General features: G+C 44.3%; 1 protein-coding gene across 6 annotated transcripts in view; it reads left to right on the top strand.

Moving 5' to 3' along the window:
• The first annotated feature begins 4,915 nt into the window (after positions 1-4,915).
• The window catches only part of MTCL1 (microtubule crosslinking factor 1), a 39,097-nt gene continuing 21,954 nt past the window's right edge, over positions 4,916-22,058 (top strand). For 4 of the 6 annotated variants that reach the window (XM_061554261.1, XM_061554259.1, XM_061554260.1 and 1 more), the window contains exons 1-4: positions 4,919-6,434; positions 12,357-12,590; positions 13,920-14,078; positions 20,134-20,196. In XM_061554261.1, coding sequence (XP_061410245.1) covers positions 5,355-6,434; positions 12,357-12,590; positions 13,920-14,078; positions 20,134-20,196 — 1,536 coding nt within the window. In that variant the 5' untranslated portion in view covers positions 4,919-5,354. Of the gene's footprint in view, positions 6,435-12,356; positions 12,591-13,919; positions 14,079-20,133; positions 20,197-22,058 lie in introns of all 6 variants that reach the window. The other 2 variants (XM_061554263.1, XM_061554262.1) reach the window with 1 other exon arrangement.

Raw genomic sequence — 22,058 nt, 5'->3', positions numbered from 1 at the left:
GTGCCCATTACGAATTCATCAACTCTCTACCGTTACGAGCAAAGTTGTGCTGAAATGCCCCGTTCACATTGCACAACCTGCCGACGTACCAGCATCACTGCTACGACGGCCATCCGGATGTTGTCCTTGAAAACGTGCGGTCATGCACGACACGCGCGTATAGAACAAGGTTGTAAATTCGCCGCTGGATGAGGGCCTCTCCACGCACTGTCGGCAGAGAGAGTCGGTCATTCACTGGCCATACCTCGAAAATGATGATTGAGTGCAGGTTGACGAATGCGCAATGCCTACTACACCCGTTTGATGCATGTTTGTCACCCATCCAAGCGCTGTCTATCTTACAATGTCTACTGGTGATTCTACTGTTTTAACATTTGATGCACAAATCACACTCTAATTGTATTCCTAAAGATAAGGGTCCGGCGTGTTGGGAAAACAAAGAATGGAATCATTTTCATGACTACAATGGAAAAATCCGAGCCCTTGACTCTGCTCAACCGCAAAACTTTCCCCGCGATGACGCATCACAGCGGCAGCAAATGCAGCAGCAACACACACTGCGGGTATGTTGTGCGCAGGATATGAAAGCCATAACTGCAAGTGAATCAGTGAATAGCTTTACAACCACGTGCAGTTCAGCTAAAGCGAAGTCTGACGTTTCGCTCCACGTGCCGAAAACCACTGTGCGTAACGACACACCAGAAAGCCACACAGCACAACTGGGAACACCAACACGAAGCAGTACATTAACAATTCCACTACAAAAATCAGAAAGTAACATCTTAGATGGATATTGTGTCACGTGTTTTCTTTTGGACGGGGCCTTAAGTGTTTACTGGCCACTTTCAAAGGAGACAAATAAGTGACGTTTTGGGAGCAGTGAATGCTCCCACCTATTAACACAACACACAGTTGGGTGCGATATCCGGGCAGACAAAAGCTGTTATCCATACAAACAGCTGCAAGTCAGTCTTTAAAAAGCAAGGCTGGAGATGAGAAGGGTGTGCTCACTCAACTCTTAAAGTTCTCATTCTCTCTCTCTCTCTCTCTCCGGGCAGCTGAGTAAATAGCTCCCATCAGGCTGCAAGTTAACGGGACAGAGAGCGTGAAACGTAAAAAGAAAATGCGTCGATGTTTGCTCGCAACTTTACTTATAAACCCACCAGCGCAGCATCTTCTTGGTTCTTTCGGTAAAGTCACGTAGAAGGGAAGTAATAAAATAATAAAAATAAAATATATTCCATCACTCCATGCGGCAAATTTCCTCACTTGTTGGGTAGGTTTGAGGAGTGCATGGTGTCAATTGCCTGATTGTGCATTACCACTTAAGAACTGGAATTGGCTCAATGGCTCTGTAACACACTGTGAACGTGTCAACTGTAGCAGTGATCACGAAATACAACGGAACACACTCGTAACTAAGCTACGATCACAATCAGTGTTGGGACAAAAAGGGGAATAATTTATTTGAACTCTGCTTTTCAAAAACTGGAATACACTGCGGGAGTTCCATCTTCCTTTTGTAACCCGATGTCTAATCATTGGCTAATGTTTTAGACGTTATCTTGATGCGGCGTAGCCTACGTACACTCAATTGGCTCTGCTGCACACATCGGCATGCCAGTTTCAATGTGTAGTTGATTCAACACAGGACATTTGACACTTAAGATACGTGTACTATTAAAAAGCGTCGATTGCAATTGTACGCAGCAAGACTGACACGGGATAATAATAATAAAAATATGCATTTCTCGATCGTTCTTATGTTGAAAATGTTTCAGCAGCATCCGTGAATGTTATATAGCTCGAGGGAATAACACATATATGTTCAATACACATTCCAAAAACGCAGGCCATGCATGTACAGTACTGTGCAGTATATGTGAATACGTAACAAAAAAAAGTCATAGTGGAGTGATGGAGCAGTGGATATCGCACTGCACTATGAACACAGCAACAGGAGTTTGATTCCTGGCCACATGGCTAACATGACTTGCCGCCCCCCTTTCACTAACCCACACTGACCAACGTGGCGAAGCATCAGAATGTAACAGAATAAAGAAATTATGAAACAATCTCCACGACCAACACGATGTACAGTATGTATTTATGTGTAACTTCATTCGCACCGTACTAAACCGACCGTGCAAGTCGGAGGAGCTACAATCTATTGGTGGATAGACAAAGCCGATAAAGGCGGTGGAATGATTTAATTATTTTCTGTTACTCAATAGATACTATGACATACTTATTAGGTAACCATTCATACGTCAATTTGTTTTACTGGTCAAAAGAAAACATTTTAATTCTCATGAGGTCCCATGGTGTAAAGTGATGTCTCCAACTCTTATTATCCACCGTCTCTCTCTGGCATCTCTATGAAGAAGGTCCATTACCTAAAACGTCGCCTATTTAATAGTTTTATTTTTAAGGCTACAGTGTTGTTTGTCGAAAGGATTGAAGGCTTTTTATGTTATTTGTGCTTGTGCACCACTGTCAGTCCAGCAACAGCAGCATCACCAAATAAGCTGCTACATTAATAAAGAATTAATAACATAAATGAAAATAATTATACTGGACAAACAATCGCTTCGGGACACATCAATAATTCAAGGACCCTCCTTTTTATCAATACATGTCCACGTGTCAAGGAAAAACGATGCCAAGTGTATGCTGTCATCATTACATAAACCTTCTAACACTGATGCTTAAGCCCATTCGGTGTATTGAAATGAATATAATCAAACGTCAATTACGGTCTATGAAACAAATAATCAGAAATAGCAATACAACGTGGGCTTATGCAACAAAAATAAAACATTCTTACAAATTGATCAATAAAAAGCAAGGACATTCAAATACAGCATAGCATTTAAAAAGTGGACTGTACACGCAAAACAATCAGTTTTGATTTGAAGCTTTCGTGACTGCAGGAATCCCATACTCTTTGGTTCTTTCAGTAAAGTCACGTAGGTAGAAATTAAATAATATATCAGCCAGTTCAGCAGTTCCACTGCTGGATTATTTTATTCCGCCTGAGGACGACCGCTTGTGTTGCGATCGAAACGTCGTGATAAATTATTTTTCGTTTTATTTTATTTTCTCTTCCTACGTGACTTTACCGAAAGAACCAAAGAGTACAATAAGTCTTGACATGCTATATGTAAGGTGGCAGTGTTTTGAAATTTGTACCAATCCTTCAGTCAAAAGGCAGTTGAAGTTGATGAAGATGGAGAGCATAGATGTGGGAGTGTAGTGAAGTCCAACATTGGACGCCGCTACACTACGTAGATAACACAATATTCCGAGATCGGGATAACAAATAAATACACTTGCAGCCTGCTTTTTTTGTCAATCCAATGACGGATGAAGACCTTCCCATGCCTTGAAAACCGTGAGATATTTGACTATACTTCACCACGATGGTCAGTGCGGGTTTGTGCAGGTTGGGGCCAGGTTGGGGAAGCAATTGGTTTCCTGCACTCCACTCTACCGCACACAACGCCCAGGGCACCAGTCTTGTTCGTATGGTACTCACCCATCCGAGCGCTAACCAGGCGCAGTCTGCTGAGCATCTCGAGATTGGACGGTAATCGGGCGCATTCAGTGTGATTTGGTAACGCGCAAAAGCATTTATATTCCACGGGATAATAATTACGTGGCCATCATTGTTTTAGAGACCCACTTTGGTCGTAACAAATAAATGTCTCTCCGACTTAATCCATCGCAGTAATGAATTGCTCTCTGTAGACGAGCGGCAGCATCCGCAGCCCTCCCTGGCGATGGGGGGAAAACGGCTCATGAGTGAATTGGTGCCCAGATTTGTACTGCAATGGCATACATCTTGCCAGAGCAGCCGCCACCACCACCGGCCGACTCACCAAAAGCCACCTACCGACCCACCAAAAGCCACCTACCGACCCACCAAAAGCCACCACCACCCACCAAAAGCCACTACCACCCACCAAAAGCCACTACCACCCACCAAAAGCCACCTACCGACCCACCAAAAGCCACCTACCGACCCACCAAAAGCCACCACCGACCCACCAAAAGCCACCACCACCCACCAAAAGCCACCTACTGACCCACGAAAAGCCACTACCACCCACCAAAAGCCACCACCACCCACCAAAAGCCACCTACCAACCCACCAAAAGCCACTACCACCCACCAAAAGCCACCACCACCCACCAAAAGCCACCTACCAACCCACCAAAAGCCACTACCACCCACCAAAAGTCACCACCACCCACCAAAAGCCACCACCACCCACCGAATGCCACCTACTCACCCACCAAAAGCCACCTACCGACCCACCAAAAGCCACCACCACCCACCAAATGCCACCTACCCACCCACCAAAAGCCACCACCGACCCACTAAAAGTCAACACCACCCACCAAAAGTCACCACCACCCACCAAAAGCCACTACCACCCACCAAAAGCCACCACCACCCACCAAAAGTCAACACCACCCATCAAAAGTCACCACCACCCACCAAAAGCCACTACCACCCACCAAAAGCCACTACCACCCACCAAAAGCCACCTACCCACCCACCAAAAGCCACCACCCACCAAAAGTCACCACCACCCACCAAAAGCCACTACCACCCACCAAAAGCCACCACCACCTACCAAAAGCCACTACCACCCACCAAAAGCCACTACCACCCACCAAAAGCCACCACCACCCACCGAAAGCCACTACCACCCACCAAAAGTCACCACCACCCACCAAAAGCCACTCCCACCCACCAAAAGCCACCACCGACCCACCAAAAGCCACCACCACCCACCAAAAGCCACCACCAGAGGCAGCAGCGATAGCAGCAGCAGATTTAATGCTCCATCGCCCACACGCCCACCAGCAGCCCCTCCTGCTCCCCGGGGGGAATTGGCGCTCACGCTGCTGCTGCTGCTGATGCTCGCGCACCGGCTCACGATCAGAAGGCACATTCAGGCTCTGGCTGGCAATCGCGGCGGCAGCGGCGGCAGCATCATCAGCAGCAGCGATGCGTTGTGACAACGCCCTGCCGACCATCACACAGCGTCCATTTAGAATGGAATCGTCGGTCCCAGCGTAGGGTAAGATATTCGTTCCCCAGTGCGGCGTCTGCTTGCTTGCTGGCCGAGTCCACGTATATATTTTTTTGTCAGTCGTGGATTGCTTATTGTTTTAATTCCGTCGGTGGGCTTAGATTTGTGCCATTGATTTATTTTCTTTTGTGTTCTTCTCGTTGAAAACACATCGATGCTACTGCAACTCGGGGAGGGGTTGCTTATTTAAATATCCTGTGCGTATCGAGAGGGCAACAATTTCAACGTTCCGTTGCTCGTACGCCTGACGATGGAGGCTGTAAGCGGCGGATCAGCAGCAGCAGCATCATCATCACCAGCACCGGCATCAGCAGACCCCCCTCGGCCACAGCATCCCGAGCAAAAGCGCTCCAGCAATCGAACACCGTCCCCGGCGCGTCCGAGGGGTGGCCACGCTCGCCTGTCCACGGGCACAAAGCCCGGGCTGCCCACGAAGCCGGGTGCCAGCAAAGCCGGGCTCTCCCCGGCACGCCTGGCTCGCAGGAGCCCGGCCAAGGAGAAGGCAAAGCACGTGGCGGATACCACCGGCTCCTCCGGCGTCAAACCGGGCGCGGCGTCCTCCTCCTCCTCGACCTCGTCGTCCGTGTCGTCGTGCTCATCCGGAGGGGCACCGCGCGCCACGAAGAGCTTCCTCGTGCGCCTGTCGTCGGCCGAGCTGAAAGCGAAGAAGATCGTCGACTGCAAGGCGGCTGCCGTGGCCGTGGCCGCGGCGAGGTTGAGGAGGAAGGTTGCCACGGCGGCGAATTGCGACGCGGCGGCGGTGGTGGCGGTGGCATCAGCTGCGCACGGTGGCACGCGGACTCCGCGCACGGACAGCGGCTCCGACCTCTCGGACTGCGTCTCGGAGCCCCTCTCGGTCTCGGACGAGCAAGGAGGAGGAGGCGGCGGCGGGGATCCGAACATCTCGGACAGACATCTGGACGAGCTTCGCGAGAGCGCAGAGGACTGCGAGCAGGAGGAGGAGGAGGGGGCCACGGACGGTGCGCACGCTGAAACCGCTGCTGCTGCTGCCTACGATGACGACGACGACGTCGAGACAGCGACATCTGCTGCGGCAGATGCCGGTGCGGCTGGTAAAGCAGACGTGGCAGACTGGAGCGACAGCGGCATGGAGGCAGAGTCTGCGGACTCCCCGTCCGAGCTGAGGTCGTCTCTGCGCGCCGACGAGGACGCGTCGGGCGAGTTGGCCGAGTCTTGCTCGTCGGCGACGGACGCGCGCTCCAGCAGGCACGGCGAGATGTGCGGCTTGGAAGAGGAGGAGTTCGGCTTCTTGGACCAGGAGATCTTCCGCGAGATGGAAGAGCTGCGCTCCGAAAACACCTATCTCAAGGTGGGGTGCCGTGCCGGCGTTCTGCGATTTTACCGATTTTTTTTAAAAACAAACCACACGTGTTGGCTACGTACGGTGCGAAAGAAGTTCAGCATACTCTATGGCAGTGGTTCTTAACCTGGGTTCGATCGAACCCCAGGGGTTCGGTGAGTCAGTCTCAGGGGTTCGGCGGAGGTTAAGACACACACCTGACTCATGATTGTGCACCAGTAAAACATATACCTATGTTTTGAATTTGAAAAAATATTTTATTTTTCCAATTAAGAAGGGTTCGGTGAAAGCGCATATGAAACTGGTGGGGTTCAGTACCTCCAAAAAGGTTAAGAACCACTGCTCTATGGGAACCTCATTTTCCAGTAAAAATATGATAATTGTTTTTTTTACCCTTCTATCTGGCAACAAAACTGACACCTTTTTACAAGGAGTCATGTTTGCATAGACCGCAATACCTGCAGTCATAATACAAACAAAAGACATAACTCTTCAAGGAGAGTGCACATTATCAGAGTTATGTCTTTTGTTTGTATTATGACTGCAGGTATTGCGGTCTATGCAAACATGACTCCTTGTAAAAAGGTGTCAGTTTTGTTGCCAGATAGAAGGGTAAAAAACCAATTATCAAGTTCAGCATACGTGCATAAATCTTGGCTTTCTTGCTGGCTTTTTGGGTAAACCCTTCACGGGAGGGGATGGGATGGTGGTGATCGTGAAGCGTGGGGCATGTGATGACATCCGTTTTGTCATTCCACTGCTGGATGAGAGCCTCCATGTGCCGTGTTGGACGTAGTGTTATTTAATTGACACTGCACGTTGGTGAAATCAATGCAGTTATCGGCTAGACCCAGTCGACCCTCTCCCCTCCCTGGTCACCCTTCGTATTGAAGGCCCGAATTCGATTTTTTTTATTTTTCGGATTATCTAGTTAAGAGCACAGACTTGACGAGCTTTCTAGCCGTACGAGAACATCACTAGAATTGGCATCACTCGTTCACGACCGTCTGTATTAATTCTATCATCTCGACACTCATTTCGATTGCATGTTATATTCACTACATGCCTATAACATACGTAACTGTATACTGCATTGTCATGTTGCTGTTTAGCATAATGCTCCTGCGCAAACATGTGCGTTTAAAATTACGCAAATGTACTCTCGAAATATATGCACACTGGGGCGCATACATACACGGGGTAACCTTTACTGCTAATTACAAACGACCCAGCAATCTGCGCAGTTGTGTCGTCCGGATTACTGGGTCACATGTGTGGATGCTGGTGGAGATTTGAATCGAGAAACGTTGCCAAAAATAAGATCAATAATTCGTAATCATGAATTTTAAAAAATACCCTAAAATCAATGCAATTACTTACCCAGCGGGTACTCTGAGCACTACCGCCGTTGTGTATAGCGCGTCTTTGAACGTTTCAGATTGTGTAACCGAGATATACATTGGCGTGTCTACGTGACCTATTTTACAAAATGTATATTTGATAATGGTGCTCTACTTATTTCTGACACACAATTCATGTTGTCAAGGATTTTGCCTTCTGGGATTTACTGCCATACATTACGCCACTGTGCACAGAATGACCTAAATTTGAACAAAAATATATTCGCATGGTTTAATTTCTTCCAAAGTCACGTGGTTTAAACACATTTAATGCATCTGTACTGTAAATAGATTTTTTTTTATTGCTGACCGACACAGTGATGAAATGCGTCCTGAATGTGTAGTGGAAAAAATTCCACCCTGCAGCCATCATCAAATCCGTTATCAAAACTAGGTCACACCATGGCTGAAAAACAGGCACTTGAATTGATTGACGGCTTTACAGTACGTGACTTGACGTTAAGTGGGGATTATAATATCATGGTGTGTGCATCGTCCTAAACTGTTAAATGCCAAAGGCCCACATATTTTTACGTGGTATAATTTTGCAATATGATTGTTAATTTAATCAATCATCTACTCGACAAAGATGATTTTTTTTATTGGTCAGTTCAAAGGGTCAACCATCCATAATGACACTTGACTGGCAAACCACAGTGATGCAAGCCCAGTCCGGCATCCATCTTCGCGTGACTGTGTTGGTGAGCAAGGTTGTTCTTCAGGATTTAGCATCGGGCTTATCAAGCCAATTGGACTTTGTGCTTGCAAAGCCCTCACTTTTGCCAAACTCTCTTAACCAATATAATTAGCATTGCCCACTTAAGAGTCAAGAGGACAGGAGTGTCTTTAAGAACGTAAGACTGAGTACCACTTAAAAGCTTCAATAACGGACCTTGCTATTGCATTGTCTAATATTCCTGTTATGCTCACACTGTACGCAAGGGTCATGCATTAGAGTTCCCTGTTAGCCACAAAAGCAAAATACTTTACGCTTTATTAAATCTATTGTGCTCCATTGCAAAGCACTGTAGTTCCCAAAAAAACAAAGGGATTTTTATATTTTTTACTTCAGCAAGTGTATGGGTTTTCCTCATTGTTTAGTTTGCAGTGATGTGCTCAGTAGTTGACATCAATGTCTCCTGTCTGTCACATCTGGCAAGATGAAAGCATTCGTCTAACAGGCCTAGCCGCTGAAGGTCAAAACTGGTCGACACTTTGTTATGGAATTCGTATCTGTGATGTTGCACAACTAGATTGAGTTGCTTACCAAAAGTTGAATGCACGAAACTTTGTAAATTATATAAAAAAATAAGAAGATAAATCGGAGAACAAAACAAAAATTGGATGTTGGAAAGAAAATATAGTATGGAAGCAGCAAAGGGCAAGTTAATATTTGGTAATTCACATTTGGTAACCCTTAGGAAGAGAGATGGAACCATAACACGTGATAAGATACAAAATAAAAACATGAGTAGGTGAATTGTATGCAGACTTTTAACAAAAACTCCATCATCATATATTGCAGGAATCAAACTGCTTTCAGATGAAGAGATTGTAGTTCCACTGTCACTCACAGTGTTTTTTAAATGGAAAGCTTCTGGACCAGATGGTGTAACTGTAGAAATCAAAGATGCAGGACCAGTTGTTGGAAGAACATGTGTGAACCTATTTACAACATGTGTGCATCTAAATGAAATGCCCCCATCATGGAATGATGCCTCAATCATTATTCTATTCAATACAGGTAATACATAAAACTGACTTGAAAAATTACAGAGGCAGAGCACATATATTAAAGATTCACAAAGATCATTGGAAAACGGAATAATGGAATATATAGATGACGACCAACCACACGAGCAAACTTGGCTTAGGAAAGACAAATTAATATCGGTTATCATGATGCCTTGCTTTTGTAGACTGAACGTACATATTACTCAGTTCAAATGGATCAATAATCCAAGCTCAAACCAGGCCTAAATAAAATAAAAAATATAAACAATACAATCTATTTACAGAAATAGATACAAAGTAATAAAAACATATTAGTGGGGGAGTCTGAGACAGTTAGACACACGTTCATCAAGGTTATTCACAGCAACATTCAAATATGCTTTTAAAAAGTGGATTTAGAAACAAATGAATACACATAAATGGAGACAATATTACCAATCGCAGATATGTTGATGAAAGAGTCACTACAGTAAATCATCAAAATTGAAATTAACTACAGGAAATGTTCGAACTTGATGGAGACGGGCTGCAAGGTGGGGCTTAAATATAAGCAAAAAAATGTCTCGTAAAATAAGTTCACTAAACAATTGAAGACATCTGGCGGAGGGACACAACTAGAAAAACACATCATAGTATACATACCTATGGGAGTTATTGAAAGCGGATTGGGGTGAAAATGATTAAATAACGAATTGGAAGAGAGCAGGTTGGAGTGCATTTGGAACTACTGCAAGTAGCGAAAAGCAGCAAAAAAATACGTTTTAATCAATGTGAACTAACTGCTGTGACGTACTGATCGGAAATATGGACATTGACAAAGAAAAGGTAAAAACAAAGTTGAAAAGTGCAACAACAAACATGACAAGAAGATGCAAATTTGGAACATGAATTAGGGAAATTAGAGACACGAAAAGTAAGTGGCCTTGAGCAGGACATGTCACTAACAGGAATGATAGCCAATGGTCGAGGCTCACAAGGAAATGTGACAGAGTAAGGAGGGAACACACCTAAGATAATGGCCACTGCGAATTTGGAACAATGAAAACAGCACGCGTGCAGGTGCTGGATGGATTGTTGTGTCGCAGAACCGTAAGAAATGTTTGATGGAGATGGGAAAGCCTTCTTTGGGCAGTGGAATGATCATGGCTGATGATGAGTGTTATTTAAACAAAATCTAGCTACATTCTGTTATTTTAACGGATCAGTGTGATTTTGGTCAAATTAAATCTCACGAGACAATAGCTGCACACGGCTTAAATACATGTAAATGTAGTCCAAGATGGACTTCGCTCACTTTTATTGTTCCTTTGCAAAGCTGCAGGCCTTTGTAAAAGTTAAAACCCACAGTGTAAAGAAGTCCATGAGTTTTTTTTCTGTGTACCTGAAATGACATCATACACCTCAAATAGCACGTTTCCAAATGTGCAATTGTTTTTATTAAGGCTACTGGCCTTGGCTTGTTGACTTCCTCTCGGCAACTGGTTTGGGAATTCACAAAATAATGTCGCATAAGATAGATCCTTACTTCTGCTCCATTTTCATGGCCAGCCAGCTTCTTATTCACTGCTAGCCCCTGGTATAAATAACTGCCTCTTTATTCACACACACACACATCTCATTTTGAAACACACGAGAGAATTGGCTCCTTATTGAAGCTGCAATACTTATTCAAACAAAGCCAGATTTTTATTCCTTCCAGAGCATTATTGAAGCTAGTTATTTATCAGGCCTTTTTTTTATCTGCTTTCCTAAATACTGCATGATATTAACTATGTATTAGAGTTTCGTTGTCTATAATCGGTGTATTTGTGGATAAAACTCAATTACAAAAACATGATTTATACATGGGCATGTAGGAATACGGATTGCACCAATGAGATTCTAACTAATGTTAGATTTATATGAATGGGTTCGATTGTATACGCAATCAGCGCACACAATCTGCACACGCAATTACAAAGCTCAGCATCACCAATGCCATGTTGGACTCGCTCAGCGTATTATTACAAACGGCTGGAAATATCAGCAAGATTGCGAAAAAATGACACAGGTCAACAGAAGTAACTTGCACATGGTGCATACACATAAAATACAACGCGAATGTATTGTTAAGCACAGCAACACTCGTTGAAGTAGGAATCCATCTGATGAAAGATGTTGTGTGGCAGACGCAGCACCTCAAAGCATACCATTCTTTGGAGGGGCTGCTAAGTTAACGGTCGCATTGGCATGTGGATATTTAGGATCCCGTGACACTCTCTACAATAGAAAGCAATTGTTTGCTAATGTCGTGGCCAAAATGACCTTCAACATAGCCTGTGCTTTTCCCACATGATGTTGTAATATAGTTCTGATGTGCATGTAGGTCAGCATAAAACGAACACACATCAGATATATGTGCATTTGTTATTATTATTTTACATCTGAATACAACAATTTAAGTGACGTACAGTTAACAATTGTGCTCTCTTTGGAGTCATTCCCTTCCAGACAAGAATTGGTGTCTGAGAAACCATCATTTCACGAGAGACCATTAACAAGCGACTGACGCTCACGACAACAAAGCTCCTCTCAAGTCTTCTCAAATAACATTACAATTACACGTTCTCAGCAATCACATCAAGCAAACTTGTCGACACTGTGACCTGCCACATGGCTCTCTAATAACCATTATCTTCATATCGGAAGTGGGGGAGGTGGCGGGTGAGGGGGTGGAATCATTTAATCGCGCGCCAATCATGCGCAGACAAATACCTTCGCACTGACAGCGTCCAACATACACTCGTGACCACCACAGGACGAGCTGGAGGAGCTGAGAACGGAGATGGAGGAGATGCGGGACAGCTACCTGGAGGAGGATGCGCAGCACGTGCAGGACCTCCGGCGTGAGCTCGACCGCGCGCACAAGTCCTGCCGCATCCTGCAGTACCGCCTGCGCAAGGCCGAGCGCCGCAGCCTGAGGGCCCTAGCCGCCGCACACTCAGGACACTCGGACGGGGAGCTCATCCGGGCATTTGAGCAAGACCTCAAGGTGAGGCGGCACCGTCTGGGGCACCGGCAAAATATAGTCCGCGGTGAGATGTTTGCCAAAAGACGCTTTTAATGTACACCTTTTTTTAAAGGTGAGTTTGAAGGATCACATAATTATCACAGGCCAGTCCTTGACCTTGAACCCGGCTCAAGGACATTTCCCCAGGTGTCATACTTGACCCTGGCCTCGGGAGTGTGGCTTCAGTCCGAGGCCTTGGCCTTATCGCACTGATCTTGACACTGGCCTCAGCCGAGAGCAGCGTTCTTCATTGCAAGGCCCACGAGCCACTGGCGGCCCCTGGTGGCCTTTAGTGCAGTCCCTGACGTGCGGCCCCCAAAAATACACAAATATGAAAACACCCCAGCGTCCTGTGAAACCCAATGGTTTCATATGTGTGCCGGCTCTCACACCGATGTCTGATCGGCCAAAGTGGCTCCCCCTCTGAACACTGGCCGAGATGATCTGGCCCTTGACTGGCGTTCACACTGGCGTCGACCAAAGGACCCTAGGCCTTGTGGCTCTGTGTTTTCAGCCCGGCCCTTAACCTCCTGTGTCCTGAATTCAAGACTGAATCATTATTATGTGTTTTATAACATCTGCTTACAGGGTTACAAGGTGGCATGTAATACAGTGCAGAGAGTAGGTTTTTGGTCTGGGAGCTCTAGGGAGGACCCACTAGGGGGGGCTCTAGATAGCACCTCTAGTGGTTATTTGGCATTTTATTTTCATGCTGGCCAGACGTCTTGGAAGAGGTGGAAGTACCCTCACTTTACCCCACCATGTGATCTACCAATTGACTATGGATGTCCTAATTTATGCTGCTAGGTAGACAGAAGTGGGGGGGATTTAAACATATTGCACCATTGTTTCAACTGTTGTGCCGGGAGCTCAACTGGTGACCTCTGCATTTCAAGTCCAGTGTACGTCAATATGAGAGGCGCTTTATAAAATGGAGGTTGTTATTATTGTATTATTATAGCAGCATCCCCAATAAATCGTTATTGCTCTCTTAGCACATTCTGCTGGCTCAGTAGATCTGAAAGTTGAGAATTCAAACCCTGGTTGGGGTTCACTCAGCCAATCATCTCCTTTCGGGTCAATACTCAACGTATCCATTTGTTGGGAAGTCAACAGTGATTGCCCCAAGGCTTGACTTTCCCCACCATAGAAATGTGGAACTTCCACCACTGGCTCAGGACTGTAAATGGGAGATGAGCACAACATCAACGATCAAATGAGCAGGAAAAGCACTTTTGTAATTTTGCTTTAAACGAAGTAAAAACTTTTTTTCTCTGATATAATCCACGAGTCATTGTCCCCTCCCCCCAGGTTGCGAAGGACGTCTCGGTGAGGCTTCATCGTGAGCTGGAGAGCGTGGAGGACCGGCGTGTGCGGGCAGAAGATGAAAACGATACCCTGCGTGCCAAGCTCATTCAGCTGGAGGTCGCGAAACAAGCTCTGCAGAACGAGATGGACAAGATGAAGGAGGTGAGTGACCCGGCCCTCCTCAACCATGACCTCGACCGCCACTGTCAACCACACAAGCAACCTCGGCATCGCCTACTACATGATTGAACATTTTCAAATAATTATCAATACTATTATTATTGGGTTTATGTTGCGCGTCATTGCTGATGTGTTGTGCGTTCGTGCTTTATGTTGTGCGTTTTAGAGTACAACATACATTTTCGTGATGAAATGGTGCCCCATTTGCATTTGAGGCCATTCTCGAGTCTATAAACAAGTGTATTTACAAAAATAAACTCTCGTATTATCAACATTCAGCATAATAATACATTTACTGCCCTTTGTCAATCCAGTTCCCTATAAAAGCCTCCCCACACCATGTTGATTTTAGGTGTAATTAGACCATACTTCACCAGTCCAAGTTGGTGAAGGTGGGGGGGGACCGGGTCTCATTCTGACATCACTCGGCACTGACGAAAGTCGTGACTGAAAATTGAACACAGGTCACCGGGGTTCGTAGCATAGTGCATGAAAACACAAATAATAAACATTCATCGGCGGTGCGTGAGGCACAGTATGGCGTTCAAGATTTTTACAGCAAGGCTATAATTTATTCGCGAAAGCCATTTTGTTTTTCAGGAAGAGAATGTGGAACATTTTCCTACGATGACTGATTTATTTTTCTGGCAAACACTATTTCCAATTATATACCCATTGTACTAAGCATGTACGACGGAACACAATTGTGGGTTTCGTATACTTGTTATATTTCCAGAATTGTGAACTGGGTAAGGCAGGCTGGCAAATCGTGACTGGAATTTCCCAAATTTACATGCACTGGTACTCACTAGGCATTAATCTTCGGGAGCACTGGACGGCTTAATTTGCCATAGCATGCTGCGTGGACACAGTTATAAGACTCTCTATCACAGAAACAATCTCATGCTCTTTAGGTTTGACGAGCCGATTTGAAGGCGAGTCGTGAATAGGTGAGCAGTGCACCGGTCTGTTAACAATCTCTCTAAATATAAACCTGACACAAGCTCTGAGATGATTTTAGTCGGCTAACGGTAATATCTGACTGACTAGAATAATGAGATGGTGGTGTGGCTGTACCCGTGACTGTAACTGCATTGCCATATATATTGCGAAAACAAGAATAGAGATGTTTGATTTTAATTAGATACACAAGTGACCTAATTTCACAATCAATTATACATCGCATCCAACAGACACGCAGCACGGACTAAGAAGTGATACTTAGTGACATGTATCATGATATTTACACATCATGTTTACGTTACTTGTCGGACTTTATTGACACCGTCAGAAGCGTCATCGATGATATCTGCCGTTTTTCTTTTCAATTTCACTTCCACTTCGCCTCATCCGTCAATCTGCTTTTCATTGCACATCTGAGCGCTCGCCGAATAACGTCAAAGTGGACCGAGAGAGTAGTGTTGCACGTCTCCCGAATGCAGAACGCTCGTATCGGGCACGGGCAAACGTGCGGTGCGTAAGCAATGAGCACATAAGTTCCAGAGACGCTTCCGCTCTCAGCGTGGTTCGCAGTGCTTTTCCCAAAAAAATAAACCTCGCCCCGCCGCCGGGTTGCAATTGTGGCCGAATTCTCGGCCATGATGTCATTTCCCTCTCGGTCATAGAAAACAATGGGGCTACCTCGGCGTTCTGAGAGCTCTATTGTTAAAGCGAAGGCTTTATTGATTGTACATGACAATGGTGGTATTGTGCGAGCCTTCGCATGACCTCTGACAGGTTCCTCTGTAGTGGATTTCCTTTTTAACCAGAGCAGTAAGCCAAGCACCTTAAGTTCCTTGTCTAGTATAAACATATTTGCTTCATGTCATGGATGTCAAGTGTTCAACTATTATACACTGCAAACACGATCCAACAGGCATGGACTGATCATGGCTGCAAACTAACACTGGGTCTCTTTTAGGTAACTTGTGACATAGTTGCAGCCTCCGTGTCATTTCATTTTTTACTGGAGTGTAATTTAGCTTGAGAAAGTGGCACAAGATGCTAAAATATAATCTAAATGAAATCACTGGACAGACTCAACTCCACATGTTCAGGTCATAAGAGATAAGGTAAAAAATATAGCAGTTGGTCTAATTTATTTTGAACAGAACACTTATACCCATGTCATGTGATGAAAATACTTACGAACATTCGACTTGCGTACGATCACAGATACGAACAAACCTGTCCGTATGTCCAGTTGCCTCTTCGGACAGAGGGCCGTAAGTTCAACCGCTACGCATCTGCAGAATATGTTTTTGTGCCACCATTAGCGATTAATCTGGATGACCTCAAAAACAGAATTAGTGGAAGAAGACACTTTGAGAGGCATTTGGGACGAATTCAACTATTTTCTCGATGTTGTCCGTACAGCAGGTGGAGGGCACATTGAGCATTTATAAAATGGTTAGTAAAACTTGATAACTCATTAAACCGTTTGTAACTTTTTGTGTAATTGTAACATGTTGCCATCGTGAAATATACTGCTTTGAAATTGGGTCCATGTTTTTGGAACATCCTGTATTTATACAACTTTTAAAACCATTCCCCGTGTTAAGTGTACACGCCATGCAACATGTTTGGAATCGACAGGAGTAAAATTGGACTTACAAACAAATCCACTTACGAACAGACCTCTGGAATCTAACTCGTTTGTAAGTAGAGGATTCCCTGTATATGTTTTTTTATGTAGCCTTATATATGTCGTTTTGTGCGGGATGGACTCGTGCATGAATGCGATTTCTGAAGAGACCCCGCCCTGCCCCCCAGCTCAGTACTATATTTAAGTTGAGATCTAAGTAAGATAGTGTCTCACTTTTAACTCGGAGTAGGCTTGATTCATTGCCACAATTGAAAATGTTTACCCGAATGCCTTCATGTAAACATGTGGTTAGCATCAAAATAGAAAGGTACAGTGTTAGACCACGGGAGATGGGATTGCTGATTGAAGCAGAATTGATTGTTTTTGTGCGTCTGCCGCTTGGTTTTTAATTAATTCCCCCAAATGGCACTGCATTTAACCAACGCCACAGTCAATACAAGCTGATTTATGAAAATGATGGTGAAGTTTGTATATGGATTGCTTGGTCAGGCACATTGATTTAAAAAAAAACTATGAATAATGAATGATATATGTACTTAATGACATTAATGTATAATTGGAGTAAAGTGCATTAAGTGAAACACTGCATCCGTACTGTTAACCTCTTTCAAGGCTGCAATGATTGGAAGTATAGTACTTGCGATCTTTGACCTTTTGCCCTAAGCAATATATTATCAGGGGCACAGTGTTCGACACTAGAATCACCATGCAAATTCCACACTTCCTCCAAATGGTTTAAGCACTGCCACGGGAAGGCCTGACATACAGAGGCAGGCAGGCATAGCAACAGAAAACCATCCACATTGCAATCATATTTCTCTCTTGTGAGACATTCAAAAGCGCAGAAAGCTACAAAACAGCCGCGTGTCGCTTGCTGGCCGATCCTCTAACAAGTTGGTGATCGATGCAGACAGGCCAATAAAGGACTCATCGGACTGCAATGTGTTCGGCGTAAAGTATGTGCGTTCTGAGCAGTCCGAAGGGCTCTTGCCGGGAATAGCTGTAGAGCCCTGGCACGCGGCAAAGCCTTTAAACCCACCGCTGCATTCGCGTGTTTACGGCGATTGGCTTCACAAATCATAGCCCTCTCTACACCATGCCTAGCTTGATGAGCAACATTTCAAGGAGAAACAAACTGACTGCTCAATACATGTGCCAGAAGGTTAATGTTTCAGCAGGGCCATAATCTTATATTTCAGCTACCTGGCCTGATTTTAGATGAATACTGTATTTACAGGGTGTCTGTATATAAATATGTCATGCGTTATATAAAAACGACAGCATGTTTATCTGCCTGATGGAATAGTAGCATGGTGGAAAAGATATTTTTTATGTACCCAAGTCTTTACCAAAAATCTTGAATTATATATATTCAACAACACATAACAGAAGCATTCAACACAATCACACCCGACATGTCTGGCAACACCATGAAGACATTTAGAGGTTTAGAGATCTAAAACTAACATGATGAAAAAAAATCGTAACATGGACAAATGCGTGTGTAGTTATATTGACCTTGCTAAAACTACCATACAATTATATTTCTTCATTGACAACCTGTATATAGTCATGTGGCTTTACCGAAAGACCCAATGAATATGAATTCCTGCAGTCACGAAAGCTTTAAGTCAAGAGACAACCTTATAGTTCAATCAAAAGGTCTACTGTATAATACAGATATACGAAAGACACAACATGAATAATTGCTGAACCAAGAGCAACATCGGGAAATTAAAATATCTCAATTAAAAATAAGACAGAATTTCAGCTCACGGGCCATCATAAAAAAACAGTACTTCAGGACGTGCGATTAACTTCGTTGGATTACAAATCCTGCATTGTAAAAGAAATGCGCGGATGTTACACAATGGATTCTTTTGTGGGGTTTAATGGGTGAAATTGGAAGCACTTGAAAACAGGGGCCAGGGCTTTAAGAGGAGCTGCCATGCCGCTGAGCAAATGCACAGCAGCTGCTCGTGCTGGCGACACCCACCAGGGATGAGCCGGGTGCCAGCCCCTAGGGGCAACACTCACAATTTTGCTGCTCAAACATGAGACAAAGGCACTTTGGGGCCACTAATTCCAAGGCTCTTTTAAATGCTACAATGTTCCGTAAATGTGGCACGTTCTAAAGGTAAATTTAGGGGTTTAAATATGGCAAAGGGGAACACCGCTTTAAAGCTTTCGTGACTGCAGGGATTCATCTTCTTGGTTCTTTTGGTAAAGTCACGTAGAATGGAAATAATAAAATAATAAAAATAAAACATAATAAAATTATTCTCACGCCGTTTCGGCCACAACGCAAGCAGCCGTCCTCAGGTGAAGAACAGGTCTGTCGAGAAGACAGAGTCTGACCTGTTCTTCACCTGAGGACGGCTGCTTGCGTTGTGGCCGAAACGTCGTGAGAATTATTTTATTATGTTTTATTTTTATTATTTTATTTCCATTCTACGTGACTTTACCGAAAGAACCAAAAAGAAGGGGTACACCGCTGTCACGACTCATTTGCCCTTATGGATTTTGCGCAATCATACTTTGCATTGACTCGTCATTCACATGTAATTTAACATCTGGGTGTATTTAATTGGGCATGAAGCGTCATGTTTATAAACTGTATTCTTCATCACGTTACCAACGAGTGAATTGATTGTTAAGAGTTGTTTTGTGTATAAATGTATAGCTACAGTAGAGTTATGTATATTGAGTTTTTTTAACCAATTGCTATTCACAAGCCTCATTGCTGTTAATAGGCCAGTCACATGCAATTGTCATGGATGTCCATTTTAACTAAATAAGGTAATTTGCAAGATTAACTATGCAAGTTAACTTGAAAAAATCCAAATGGATGTGAGATGTTTGTGGTGGTATTTCATAAAAGGAAATAATGTAAAAGAAATCTGACTTTATTTTAACATGCATTTACTCATTGAAATAATGGAGTTCTTTATGTATGTGCTAGGTTCGGTGGGAGTTGCTGGATTGGCCGATTGGCACAATAAAGCGGTTGTAAAAATTGGACCTCCTAATTTGGGTCTACCTCATTATTAGTTCAGGAATATCCCCTCAAGGCAATGACATAAAACTAATTCAATTCATATTGTCAAGACGATCACTCAGGAGAAGAGTGGGCAGGATGTCATGAGTTTCAATGGCACTGTGTCCCAAATCTCCTCAACAAAAGGACATGAATATCTCAGTAGGCTTTACACTCTGTTTTAAGTGGGAAGATTTATTGCAATAATGCGTACACATACTACGCGTTTTCAGGAGCACTGTGTGTGAGCAGTGCATGGTTAACTGGTAACCAAAGTAGGCTGCCCTTGTGAGTTGTGGGATTTATGCAAAAGAAGATTGTACTGCAATGTGTTCACAGCTGGTTTTAATTTAAAACAAACATCTGATTGATCGTGTACAAATGTTTTTTTTCAGAGCTCGCTTCGGAGGCGTGGCAGCAGGGAGCTCTACAAACCAGAAAAGAGACCTTTATCCCAGGTTTGTGTTATGAGCTTCAACTCTTTGCCTCGGGAATGAATGCACATTCAGTTCATTAAACAAGGCGGCCAAGGCATTCCTGAGAGTATATTAATGTACAGGGTGTTTCAAATGGATGGACCCAATTTGAAATCGCTATATCTCTGCAACCACGAACCGCCCATGAATGAAACTCTTACCACTTCAAAGGGCGGGGCATAGAGAGGGCGGGGCATAGAGGGCGGGGCATCGAGTGTCCCAGCGCACAAATAGTCCCTAGCCCAGGGGTCGGCAACCAAAATAACAAGAAGAGCCATTTCTTTCCAATTCGGTACAAAATTCAGTATTTCAAGAGCCGCAATGCATCTGAGTACATACTGTACATACGTACATATCGTCATGAAGCAGCCCGTAAAGAGCCGCATGCAGCTCCGGAGCCGTAGGTTGCCGACCCTTGGCCTAGCCTCAGTCATTCGCAAGATGGCGACCCCGCAACACAAGGGGCGTTTTGCAATCTGCAGTTCAGCAAGACTGAATCCGTAATTGCGGTACAGCGTGCGTTTCAATGGCGTTTTGGCATCGATCCGCCAATGTGAAAGAGCATGGTGGCACAAAATACCGTGTTTTTGTGCCACTATTAGCGACTAATCTGGATGACCTCAAAAACAGAATCACGGCAGCGTGAGTGGAAGAAGACACTTTGAGAGGCGTTTGGGACGATTTCAACTATCGTCTCGATGTTGTCCATACAGCAGGTGGAGGCCACATAGAGCATTTAATAATGGTTAGTAAAACTTGATAACTCATTAAACCGTTTGTAACTTTTTGTGTAATTGTAACATGTTGCCATCGTGAAATATACTGCTTTGAAATGGGGTCAATCATTTTAGAACACCCTGTATTTAACATGTGTTTCCACTTGCCCATCCAAAACAGGTAATTAATATATGCTGTATCTTATATATAAAATGAACAGCCATTTATCAATCCATTTACTGGGTGGAGACCTCTGCATCCAATGTCAGTCATAGTGGTTGTTTGGCCATCCTTCACCAGGCTGGTTCATTACAGTTCGGTGAAGGAGGCACCCAGGATCAGTCCAGATTACACGTGCCACTGATGTCAACCGTGGTCAGGCATCGATCTCGGATCCCCGGGTTCGTCACATAGTACATGAGCCACAGTGTCACCGCTCCCCACAAACAATAATATACAGTTTTAAATCATCGTCATCGAAATAAATATGATAATAATGGCTCCCAGAGATAAATCTCAGTTTTTCCCATGCCGAATTACGAGTCGACACGAGCCTGAAATCTGATTAACAAGAAAGCGCATATAAAGAGCTTTCATTTTCCCTGAGGCTTTCTTCAGCTTTAATGAGCTTTGCTGCGATACACATTACACTGTGGCAAGCGCAGCAATTCCGATCAATGGTCAGTGAGGCTAAATAGAGCTGACGCGCAGAGAGAGCCCGACCATGGGTGAGGGAAGAGTAAGGCAAGTGGAATATAACCACACTACTGTGCGTTTTGCCAACCGGCGTAACTGATTCTTATACAGTAAGACCTTGGATTGCGAGTAACTTGGTCTGCGAGTATTTTGCAAGACGAGCAATTTTTTTAAATAAATATTAATTTGATTAACGAGCGAGGTCTTGCAATACGAGTAGAACGTGTATACGCTTTGTCTGCCGAGCATCACATGATCACAACTGATATACGAGTGCTTTGATATACAAGTGCTTTGGATTACAAACACGTTTTCGGAACGAATTATGCTCGCAATCTAAGGTTTTACTGTAATTGATTAATCCGCACATTTATGTGCGGAATGTCCAGAGCGTATGTATGAAGGCCTCCTAAAATAAGATGAAATGTATT

Source organism: Lethenteron reissneri, chromosome 19 (genome assembly GCF_015708825.2).
Source record: "Lethenteron reissneri isolate LAM-NWPU_2019-01 chromosome 19, ASM1570882v1, whole genome shotgun sequence".
Taxonomy (NCBI): Eukaryota; Metazoa; Chordata; class Hyperoartia; order Petromyzontiformes; family Petromyzontidae; genus Lethenteron; species Lethenteron reissneri.
The sequence above is the reverse complement of the archived record's forward strand: the minus strand, read 5'-3'. Positions and strand labels throughout refer to the sequence as shown.